This window comes from Schistocerca serialis, chromosome 1 (genome assembly GCF_023864345.2).
Source record: "Schistocerca serialis cubense isolate TAMUIC-IGC-003099 chromosome 1, iqSchSeri2.2, whole genome shotgun sequence".
NCBI lineage: Eukaryota > Metazoa > Arthropoda > Insecta > Orthoptera > Acrididae > Schistocerca > Schistocerca serialis.
This window is the reverse complement of record NC_064638.1, coordinates 1,216,818,984-1,216,831,672: the sequence shown is the minus strand read 5'-3', so window position 1 is coordinate 1,216,831,672 and position 12,689 is coordinate 1,216,818,984. Positions and strand designations below refer to the sequence as shown.

General features: G+C 40.7%; 1 protein-coding gene across 2 annotated transcripts in view; it reads left to right on the top strand.

Moving 5' to 3' along the window:
• Nucleotides 1-12,689, top strand: part of LOC126419051 (toll-like receptor 2) — a 132,078-nt gene that overhangs the window by 70,424 nt on the left and 48,965 nt on the right. For both annotated transcript variants that reach the window (XM_050086126.1, XM_050086135.1), the window contains exon 7: nucleotides 9,890-10,120. In XM_050086126.1, the coding sequence (XP_049942083.1) occupies nucleotides 9,890-10,120 (231 nt within the window). The remainder of the gene's footprint in view (nucleotides 1-9,889; nucleotides 10,121-12,689) is intronic.

Sequence of the window (12,689 nt, the reverse complement as noted above, 5' to 3'; positions counted from 1 at the left end):
AAAAGAAAAATTTGGAGTAGGTATTAAAATCCATGGAGAAGAAATAAAAACTTTGAGGTTCGCCGATGACATTGTAATTCTGGCAGAGACAGCAAAGGATTTGGAAGAGCAGTTGAACGGAATGGATGGTGTCTTGAAGGGAGGATATAAGATGAACATCAACAAAAGCAAAACGAGGATAATGGAATGTAGTCGAGTTAAGTCGGGTGATGCTGAGGGTATTAGATTAGGAAATGAGACACTTAAAGTAGTAAAGGAGTTTTGCTATTTGGGGAGCAAAATAACTGATGATGGACGAAGTAGAGAGGATATAAAATGTAGACTGGCAATGGCAAGGAAAGCGTTTCTGAAGAAGAGAAATTTGTTAACATCGAGTATAGATTTAAGTGTCAGGAAGTTATTTCTGAAAGTATTTGTATGGAGTGTAGCCATGTATGGAAGTGAAACATGGACGGTAAATAGTTTGGACAAGAAGAGAATAGAAGCTTTTGAAATGTGGTGCTACAGAAGAATGCTGAAGATTAGATGGGTAGATCACATAACTAATGAGGAGGTATTGAATAGGATTGGGGAGAAGAGAACTTTGTGGCACAACTTGTCCAGAAGAAGGGATCGGTTGGTAGGACATGTTCTGAGGCATCAAGGGATCACCAATTTAGTATTGGAGGGCAGCGTGGAGGGTAAAAATCATAGGGGGAGACCAAGAGATGAATACACTAAGCAGATTCAGAAGGATGTAGGTTGCAGTAGGTACTGGGAGATGAAGAAGCTTGCACAGGATAGAGTAGCATGGAGAGCTGCATCAAACCAGTCTCAGGACTGAAGACCACAACAACAACAACAAGTGATCATAAATAATGAATAAAATGCTTTATAGATGTTACATCACAGAGTTTTGTGATACGGAAGTTACGTTAAGTAAAAACGGACAGATGTAAGATCATTATAGGTAATATCAAAGATAGTGTTATACGCTGCACTTCCAAAGTTAGCAGTAAGATATAGGACTTACCTGCAATAAAAAAGTTTTACTGTCAATTCTTCAGTGTAGTATAATTTCTATAGTGACAATATTAAGTACTCCAAGTATTTAAACCAAAGAACAAGAAAGAGATTTTCACATGATCAGTTGACATTACATCAACGATTGTTCATTGGACGAACTTCCTGACGATATAATCTACTCACCACAACAGAGATCGAGCTTTCAGCCTTGTTTTTAGGGAACAATATTCTTACGTACACTATATTCACTGTCTGATTAATATCTACAGCGGTCGTCTACTACTCAAATCCAGTACGTAAAAGAAATAAAAAAATAAACAAGATTTGCCGCTAGAATTTAATTTTTAATGATATAATCGTTATAAAGTTGAAAGGCTTCTTGAGTCATTCCTTTTCCTTCGAAGGGACTGTTTTCATGCCCTTTTCAATTATTATGTTAGTTTCTCGTTCTTCCTTAGTGTCTTCTTTATTTTACGTAATGTGCTTTCGTCATTGTTCAGACTTTTATTTGTGGCCTTTGGATTATTTGTGAACTACTTGTAAAAAACTATTGGCAAAGTTAGTGTTTATACTGTTATATTTTCCATTATTTACGTGTGACGTGTCTAGCACAATAGAATATCAGCAGTAGCTACCTGAACATACCAGACACATAACCATGGGTTCATCGTATACTTTAACTCTTTGCGCACAAGGTATATTTTGTACATATACACTTCTGGAACATTAAGAATGATGATCTTGACGACCTCAGCGTCATAAGTAACATTCTTGGGTGATACCAGACTATTTAGTTTCCCTTCCGCTCTTCCCCAGTGCTATTCACATTACTTTCCACATCGTGTCTCATCAATGTTCACATATTCTTCCTCGTAATCACACAAAATTTTATCACTGAAAGCGATTTGATGAACTAAGTGTGAAAAATACACAGTTTTTTATTGAGTAGTTTGCTTAAATAATTATTTAGTATCTATTTTGATCCACACCACTTCTTCCTACTTTTAGTTATACTACCTGTTTCAGACTAATTCATTATATTCACTCAAATCTGACGAGACTTTACGTGAGAAAGGTAATTTTGTTTTATCACAAGGTTCCGAATCGATATGATGGCGAAAGATAGAGCACTCTTTTAACTAACCACATCAGCTGAAATCTTAGGCTGTTGTAGAAATCAGTCACTAACAGCATTAGAAATTTAGCTCAACATATTGTTAACTTAGAATTATTGTAAGACTGTATGATCATTTTATGAGGCTGATTAGCCACTGAGATTTGCATTTCTGTTCCACATTGGCTTGCATTAAGTTATATACAATTGACAGTGGTTTATGAAGGTTAGCTGCGTCTTTCAGTGTAGGCTGAGCAGTCGTCTGGCACGTTCCACCAACAGCGAATAGTTTGAATATACACAAAAATGTGAGTCTTGCGTACTTATGTTTCATAATAACTTGTGTTAGTCAAATAATATGTTAAAGCAGATCGGTTACTATGTTTCTTGTGATGATGGGTTGTAGTCTCTTAGAAATGTAATTGTGAAAATAAATGGGACCACAGTTTCAGAGTGGGAATATCTTTCTTATTCTGAGGCTGCCGCAAACCGCCGCTACCTCAGTTGCCGTTGTGACATCAGCTGCGGACAAGAGTTAGCATCTACCAGAGATGTACGCAGGCAGGCCACCAAAAAAATCCTGCGCCTTAATGGAAAAGTGACTCTGGCATCGCTTTCTGCAATACAACGGTCAACCGTATCAACCGGAAGGGTTACTTCCTGTCGTGGCACAACATAGCACTTCTGCAGCCATCTGTGTGACCCGAAGCAGGCTTCTGTCACATAACCCCTGGGCAAAGCGAGTATAAATGACTCTCTTTCAAACATTAGCAGCGGTTCTTCTTCCATTTCCTCCTTTCAGCCGTAACCATGACAATCACCACACCAGTCGAGCAACAATCGCACCAAGCAGCATTACCAGCTGGGCATCCACCGAGTAAATTTAATGATTTTTGATGTGAAAATTCGCCTCTCCATGGGTGTCATGGCCTGAGATTCCGGCCAACTCCCAGGATCCTCGATTCAACTCAAGGCATTTTCGCTCTCTTATTAGCTGGCTGGAGCTTCCTAAAGTACACTGAAGTGACCACAGTCGTGGGATAGCGATACACACATATACAAATGACGGTGGTATCGTGTACACAAGATATAAAAGGACAGTCCATTGGCGAAGCTTCATTTGTACACGGGTGAATCACGTGGAAAGGTTTCCGACGTGATTATGGCCGCACGACGGGAATTAACAGAAATAAGGCAGAATGTCTACATCTACGTCTACATCTACATTTATACTCCGCAAGCCACCCAACGGTGTGTGGCCTGAGGGCACTTTACGTGCCACGGTCATTACCTCCATTTTCTGTTCCAGTCGCGTATGGTTCGCGGGAAGAACGACTGTCTGAAAGCCTCCGTACGCGCTCGAATCTCTCTAATTTTACATTCGTGATCTCCTCGGGAGGTATAAGTAGGGGGAAGCAATATATTCGATACCTCATCCAGAAACGCACCCTCTCGAAACCTGGCGAGCAAGCTACACCGCGATGCAGAGCGCCTCTCTTGCAGAGTCTGCCACTTGAGTTTGCTAAACATCTCCGTAACGCTATCAAGGTTACCAAATAACCCTGTGACGAAACGCGCCGCTCTTCTTTGGATCTTCTCTATCTCCTCCGTCAACCCGATCTGGTACGGATCCCACACTGATGAGCAATACTCAAGTATAGGTCGAACGAGTGTTTTGTAAGCCACCTCCTTTGTTGATGGACTACATTTTCTAAGGACTCTCCCAATGAATCTCAACCTGGCACCCGCCTTACCAACAATTAATTTTATATGATCATTCCGCTTCAGATCGTTCCGCACGCATACCCCCAGATATTTTACAGAAGTAACTGCTACCAGTGATCGTTCCGCTATCATATAATCATACAATAAACGATCCTTCTTTCAATGTATTCGCAATACATGGTAGTTGGAGTTGGACGAATGGTACATACCAATTCGGATATTGTAAGGAATTCAACGTTCCGAGATCCACAGTGTCAAGAGTGCGTCGCGAATACCGAATTTCAGGTGTTACCTCTCACCACAGACAACGTAGTGGCCGACGGCTTTCACTTAACGACCGACAGCAACACCGTTTGAAATAACCGCAGAAATGAATGTGGACCGAAGGTATATTGTAGGACAGTTTTGCGAAATTTATTGTTAGTGGGCTATGGCGGAAGACGACCGACGCGAGTGCTTTTGTTAACAGCACGACATCGTCTGCAGCTCCTTTCCTGCACTCGTGACCATATCACTTTGGACCCTAGACGACTGGAAAACTGTGGCCTGGTCAGGTGAGTCCTTATTTCAGTTGGTAAGAGCTGCTGAGAGTGTGACGCAGACCCCACGAAGCCATGTTGTCAACAAGGCACTGTGCAAGCAGGTGGTGGCTCGATGATGGTGTGGGCTGTGTTTACATGGAATGGACTGGATCCTCTGGTCAATGTGAACTGATCATTGACTGTATATGGTTATGTTCGTCTATTTGGAGATCATTTGTAGCTATTCGTGGACTTCATGTTGACAAACAACGATGTCATGTCACCGGGTCATAATTGTTCGTGACTGGTTTGACGAACATTTGGGGACAGTTCGAGTGAATGATTTGGTCATCCAGATGGCACGACTGTAATCCCATCGAACGTTTATGGGACATAATCGAATTTTAATTCGTGCACAAGATTTTGCACCGGCAACACTTTCGCAGTTATTTACGGTTCATAGAGGCAGCGTAGCTCAGTATTTCTGCGTGGGATTTCCAGTGACTTGCCGTGTCCATGCTACGTGCTGTTGCTGCACTGGGCCGAGCAAAAGGAGCTCTAACACATTAGGACGTACCCCATTGCTTCTGTCAGCTCACTGTATACGCAAGGCCAATCGTCATGCTCACGGTAAGCCGAAGAGATTCCAGCCTTGCATTCACAAGTTATGCGCGCTGCCGACCTTGTTAGTCTGTTGACATGGAGTGCCAAGAAAAACGTTTCGACGAGCAGGCGTCTATCTTCCGTTGATCGTAGGTGATTACGTGCCCGCTGCAATCGTAACTAACGTTGTCGTTCAGTCAACATGTAGGGATCTTACGTGGTGGAGTCCCACGATACACAATGTACGTTAAATGATTTGATCCTGAACTCTTGTGCCTGCACCAGAATCGTACTCTGTGGTTCAGGTCTGCAGTCCGGAAACGCGGGACTGCTACGGTCGCAGGTTCGAATCCTGCCTCGGGCATGGGTGTGTGTGATGTCCTTAGGTTAGTTAGGTTTAAGTAGTTCTAAGTTCTAGGGGACTTATGACCTAAGATGTTGAGTCCCATAGTGCACAGAGCCATTTGAACCATTTTTTGTGGTCAGGTCAGCCACAGATCACCGCCTATCCTGCTTTGGCAGCTGCTAGCCGTCTGATCTGGTTGTCTGATTGGGCATGGACGTCCAGCACCTTGTCGCATTCTCGTGGTTTCGCCGTACTTGGAACACTTCCCATAGACGCTCGCCACAGGAGCAACCGGAGAGCCGGCAAGCCTCAGGTGCTCGAGATGCCCGTTCCCAGGTGACTCATCATAGCGGCCTGCCCCTTTTGTCATACTCACTTATGTCCGTGGATATTTCAATATGCAGCCCGCATCCTGGATAGGATGGTTACCCAGTTGTCAGCTTTTTACGTGTACCTTCCTTATTGTACCCTGTACCCGTAATGCCCCTAACCTTCATTCAATCTCGGGGTGAATAGCGATTGTAATATAACGGCTCATCAATGTAAATTCTGTAGTTATGTTTGGCGTAAGGGCATTTTTTCAGAAAACTACCGAAAATTAAGGCATTATGACGTCAGTCAGAGACGACTTTGTTATGAAAGAAGCTCCAAAGTACGTAAGGTTCCATTTGACAGCAGTGAAATTCACGTAAAGTACAGAATCCGACAGCTGCTCTGAAACTTGAAAAGATTATTGATATTAGTTGAGTAAATAAAGAAGCAAATGATATCAGAGTCAAAAAGTCTGAAACTGCGTACGAGCGTTTCAGGGATATCTAGAGCAAAAAATCGGCCTCTATAACCGCAAAAAATCAGGCGTTATTCCAGCATAAGACTCCAAGCATTCTACTTACAGCAAAACGCATTATTTTATTTGAGTTAGGGGATATAAAGTTAATTCTTTCTAAACAGTCTGCGTCCGAGAACAGATCAAGACGCATAATTTTACAAAGTTCCATTGATGATCATACACGGTCTGTTTTCGTCAGTGCTGACTATGAATGCTGAGTCATCCCATTCTCTTTTCTCAATCAGAACATGACTTGATTTTATTTCGCCTGATGATGCAGCTAAAATGTTGCGAAACCGGTGAGGCCTATAAGCAAAGAGCTATAGCGGTCTTACCTTTTTGAAACAGTATTACATACATCGGAATAAACACGCCAGTCTGTAAAGGTAGTAGAGGAGAGCATACTTACCAGAAAAATATTGTAATTGCTTTAACGGATTGTGCCTTTGGTTCTTAGTAGAATATTTTATAAATTATTAGTGAAAAGAAAAATGAAAGGGGTGTGATACTTTACAGTATGTATTAGTTTACCAAATTTCGGCTTTTTACTTTGGCAATTGCATTACAGCCGAAAATCGATTTGTAAAGAAATGTATATTGTATAGTATTACACCAGCACCGCGTGTATTATTTTTATGTAGGTTAATTCTTACAAAGAAGAAGACAGCAACCAGCCACTATTAATACTGCTATTTATTTAGGTGAATAGCGCCGTTACCGGTTTCGAACTGGCAAGTTCATCATGAGACGGGTCTTCACACGATTTTCAAGATACACATTACATTATTGCTGTTTTCGATTTTTATTCTTCCACTGTGGCAAAAGCATTTTTGGTGTGTTATTGCCGCGCGGAGTTTTCGACGGCAACAACACACCAAAAAAATTTCGCCACAGTGGAAGAATAAAAATCGAAAACGGACAATAATGTAGAGTGAATATTGAAAATCATGTGAAGAGCCGTCTGAAGATGAACTTGCCAGTTCGAAACCGGTAACGGCGCTAATTACCTAAATAAATAGCAGTATTAATAGTGTCCGGTTGCTGTCTTCTTCTTTGTAAAAATTAACGTACGTTAGTTGTACACAGCAACGGTCCCACCATATGAGTTTTAGACATAATAGCATTATTTTTATATTTCAACAATAAAAAGAACAAAAAATAATATAATGAATGAAACTCAAACGGCCTAAAAAAAATGAATGTTTGTGAGGAATGCGTGTAAAATGGAGAAACCATGGTAAGCAAAACTGAGAACGTGAGGGTTATCGAAAGAAAGTGAAAAGAAGACGCAGACAAATATTCCCAGAGGAACAGAAGAAACAACAGTGGAGAGAACGACCAAATATAGGGAAGCCACATGAAAAAATTCCATAAAATAAGAACATGGGGCCGAAGTGGCCGCGCGGTTCTGGCGCTGCCGTCTGGAACCGCGAGACCGCTACGGTCGCAGGTTCGAATCCTGCCTCGGGCATGGATGTGTGTGATGTCCTTAGGTTAGTTCGGTTTAACTAGTTCTAAGTTCTAGGGGACTAATGACCTCAGCAGTTGAGTCCCATAGTGCTCAGAGCCATTTGAACCATTAAGAACATGGAAGTAGTCGATGAACATGGTCCATAATTGGCCTGATCCGGCTCAAAACAGATAAAACAGCGACTACAACTTCAGTGGACCTGGGAATGTTTGCTACAGACGGAAGGGAAATAAATGAGTTAATGTGTATGGGGAGACGCAGTGCGACGATGATGTCCTAAGATTCACAATTCTGGTCCACAGGAAAGTACGCGAAATGCGTCTGCCGATAATATCAAATGGTTGAAATGGCTCTGAGCACTATGGTACGTAACATCTCAAGTCATCAGTTCCCTGGAACTTAGAACTACTTAAACCCAACTAACCTAAGGACATCACACACATCTATGTCCGAGGCAGGATTCGAACCTGCGACCGTAGCGGTCACGCGGTTCCAGACTGTAGCGCCTAGAACCGCTCTACCATACCGTCCGGCCTAACCTAAGGACATCACACACATCCATGCTCGAGGCAGGATTCGAACCTGCGACCGTAGCGGTCGCGCGGTTCCAGACTGAAGCGCCTAGAACCGCTCGGCCACACCGGCCGGCTGCCGATAATAACGAAAACACAAAACAGTTACATGTACATACCTTTCCATCAATCTCAGTTTCATGATGACTGACATGTAATTAAGGAAATACCATGTGGTATCAAATGTAAGTCATATTTACCCTTAGTGTACAGTTAAAGATTAGTACAGATCCCGCTGAAAAGTTTCTTCTTCCTACGACTGAAATCCAGGTTGTTGATGAAAGCATTCGCAGCAGTGCACCAAGTTTGTTAAAGGACAAGGGAAGTCGCCAAGCCTATGTTCGACTTGTACTAACCCGACTGATGTCGCAACATACTTCCGTGAATCAGTCAAGCGAACAGGAAGTGACGCGGGATTTTTCAGGCGCGCGAGAGGCTTCGTGCAGGGGAGTAAGTCGGCGACGGTGTCTAACTGAGGTTTATCAGGTCTCTGTGATTGGAAACAAAACAGAAGGACTCGGATACTGGGCTATGGAGGTAGGAATGAAGAAACGAGCTTCTGCGTCGGTACCTTGGTCTGAGTTTCTTGCATCTGTCCAAATAAATGAACATGTCGAAGAGCACAGACACTGGATCATAATTTCAATGAAAGTAGGATAGCTGAGACTTACTAGATACTCAAATTACTAGAACAAGTAGCCTGCCTGGCCAATCACATTGACTCGAGCCATGAAAAGGAGCCAGTTTCTTATTGCACAATTGAGCCCTCATGTTCCTTTACACGTCACGCTGTAAGTGACAATCAGTCATAGGTAAAAGTAAGCCGTGACAGACTAATTAGACACTGTCCACAGATACGTAAAGGTAAGAATGCAAGTCCTTCTTTGTGTATAAGCTTACTTTAATAAGTTCTTTCACATAGTTTTTTGCTGTCGGCTGACGGACACCAGAGGCTAGTCTGCTGAAAGGAACTCTGGAACTCTAGACCTCTGCCCTGCTCGTCAACATGTGCTCTCCTTGTGTTGTTGGGGGTGTTTGCTTATAGATGGTACGTGACCACGTCACATTTTTACCTGCATTTCGCAATCAGCCAGCTTGATATCAGCACTTCCTTAATGCTCGCGACCTCATACAAGTCTGACGAGAGCGTCTAGCACTGTCAGTCTTCATCTACGTTTCCAGGCTCTACTTATTAAAACTTTTACCAAGATGACATTATTGGTGCTCCCTTCACGTTTCGGTCATTACAGGCAGAAAGATGTTCAACTGAGTGATGTGCAATCACGGTTCCTTCTGACTTCTTGGGTAACGTGCTGATAGTTGTCCAGTCCTGTTGAGCAAGAGCATTCAGCATAGACTTGAAACTTCCTCAAAACACGATTTTCATACGGTTTAGGAAAATTCGCCCTCTACTATGACGTCCCTAAAGGGGGAATCCAGGACTTATATAGCCTCAGCATCACCTCTCATGGGCACAGATAGTCTCTGTCTATAGCTGCTGTGTATCTCTGGAGAAGAAGCAACATTGTATCCCTCCTCGAAGAGATGGAGAAGGCCATCATGACAGATCGTTGAAACAGAAATCACTTGTCTGGATGAAAATACACTACCAGAAAGGCTAGGCAGAGACATGGTAGTTCTGTCAGTGTTTTGTGAAAGAACTTCCACTTGATATTCAGTGGACGATTCTTGTTTCTCTACAGGTCGCCCATAACCAGCTGACGACACTTGAGCCCAAGCTGCTGGCTCCTCTAAAGCATCTGCAGGTACTGGACGTGTCTCACAACGCGCTCACTGCAGTGGACGGCGTGTGGCTGTATCACCAGCTGCCACTGCTCGACGTCTCCCATAACATTCTGCGGGACATCAGTCTTCTTGGACCAGGCAACGTGTCGCATATTGATGCCTCGCAGAATGCCATCGAGTGGTGGGAGGTAAGTCAATAGGTAATCGTCTTATACACAGCTTGTGAGTTAAGTAAAAATCTAATGATATACAAGCAGTTACTAATAGACCATGCGAAGGGAGCAATGGGGTGAAATGCCAGAGATAAGGACTAACCAAAGTATAAGAAAATGACAAGTTACTCATAAATGTTCGTTACTTACAACTAAGCTTGACTCAGTGCCAATCACGTGCAATTGGCAGTAGAGGTCAACTTCAACCCCCCCCCTCTTTCCCCTCCTTTTCCCCCAAGGAGAAGGATCTTCGTAAATTACAAGCAGCACCAGTGTGAAGAAAGGCGAAACATGTAACTGATGCTTGCTAAACTTCGCCTGAACAGGCCATTACAGCCCAACGATCTTCTTCTGTAGTTATTTTAACATCGTTCAAAGTTAGTTCTACGTCCAAAATATTATTTTTATGATACATCAGTACCACAATTACTGCTCTAGGACAACACAAATTACCATCATTTTTAATTCTTGTGATACATCTTTGTTTTTGTCTTCAGCTAGATTTATTGTTTTTTTACCTCTAACACTTCAAGCAACTGCTATAATCTGAATATTAAATAAAGTATCTGCTATATCAATTATCTGATCAGATGTTATATATCTCTGATTTTATTGCACAAAACGTGAAAAGATTATCTGATGTTTTATATTCTGCAAAAATTAGCTAATACATTTTTGGATTTTATATTCAAATTATCTCCTTTTATAATATTAGTTCTCTTTCTACCACAGAATTGAGTGCTTTCATTGTATAATTTGTTTCCTCACTAATGGTATCGAGTTTAGAAATATCAGTGAAGACAATTTTGTTGCCAACAGACCAAACTTGAAATTTTTCATTAGATCTCGGTCTTATTTCTCTTATCTCAAATAAATCCTTTTACGTTGCTCAGTCTCTTTTTCTTGATCAAATAGTTGCTGCTGAATGGATCGATTTGATCTAGTGTCACTATTTTTTCTTGTCTTGGTTATCGAGCTTTTCCAATAACATCATCATCATCAAATCTGAAAAAATAATTTAAATTAGGCAGTCGTTTTATCCTTTATCAAGTTTCTTGAAATAATTTTCGATGAAATTTAGACTCCTGTAGCCCAATAGCATTAACTAACTCTGATTTCTTTAATTTACTGTATCCTTTAATACTAAGATTTTTAGCTCTGGCTTTTGAGTTCAGTTACTTTCAAATTGTGAATAGTTCTTCTAGGAGAAGGTAAATTATTTCAAAAGGTTAAATTAGTTAAATCATCTTTTCTAAATCTGCTATACGTCTGTGAATAATTCCTTCTGCGATATTCATGGAGATGAGTGACTGTAAGCTCTCTAAAAGCCTCAGTTGTTTATTAAGAATAAATCCATTAGGTCTGCAAAACAAGAGATATGAAATATTAGAAGTCTTGTTAAAATAGCAATTAATCAAATTTAACCTTCAGTTACTTTTGCTGGCCAGAGTGGCCATGCGGTTCTAGGTGCTACAGTTTGGAACCGAGCGACCGCTACGGTCGCAGGTTCGAATCCTGCCTCGGGCATGGATGTGTGTGATGTCCTTAGGTTAGTTAGGTTTAATTAGTTCTAAGTTCTAGGCGACTGATGACCTCAGAAGTACGTCGCATAGTGCTCAGAGCCAACTACTTTTATATGTTTGACTGACAGTAAATTTCTTTCTCAATCACTTGTATTTATTTCTTTTCCACATTTACAAACCTTTTTTCGTTTTAGCTTGTCTTCTTGTTGGTAAATCTCACATTTACTTGAGTGTTGGTTCTTATATAAACAGATAAAGTAAAACAACTAAAATCTACAATTTCTTGAAAGTTTATACATTTTTTTAGAATTTGGATTGGCTGCTTCAGCTGATGCTACATTAGTTTCTTTTGTCAACATTTTAGTGTACCCATCACTTGAAATTTGTTTTAGAAAATTCTTGTAATTTGATGTATAATTTTCAAAAAGAACTTTCTTATTTCTATAAAAATTTCTTTTATAAATTCGTTCACATTCAATACAAATACGCCCATGCGTATGTGCTGTATACATGGGTAAATAAAAATTATCAATTGGTTTCTCTATTTCACATTTTTAAACTTTTTGCCTTCCATTTATTAAGACAAATTTTTATTAGATTAATGAATCAAAAACAGATTTTATTTTTTGAGTCTTACAATAATCAGTTATAAAAACGCCATGATAATATTTAATTTTTAATTGTTTAATTAATTTTTGTATATTGGAATTACTTAATGAATCAGGATAGAAATCGATTATTTTTTGAAACTCTTTTCCAGATCCTGTGCCTTTCTTATTCAATGCTTGATTGTATCTTTTCTGTTCTTCCAATTCTGCATCAGCTTTTTTCTTATTTATTACTACATTTGGGATTGCTGCAGAACTATGAGCAAGTGAGCTAGTTGTTGCTATATATGGTAATGCAGCTAATAGTAATGGAAGAAATCCAGCTTCATGTTGTGTTTGTTCTTTTCCTTCGTGTTAGCTATATATCTTATGTAATTAGTAAATTTCCACCAGTTTTTTTTTCTTTCTTTCTTT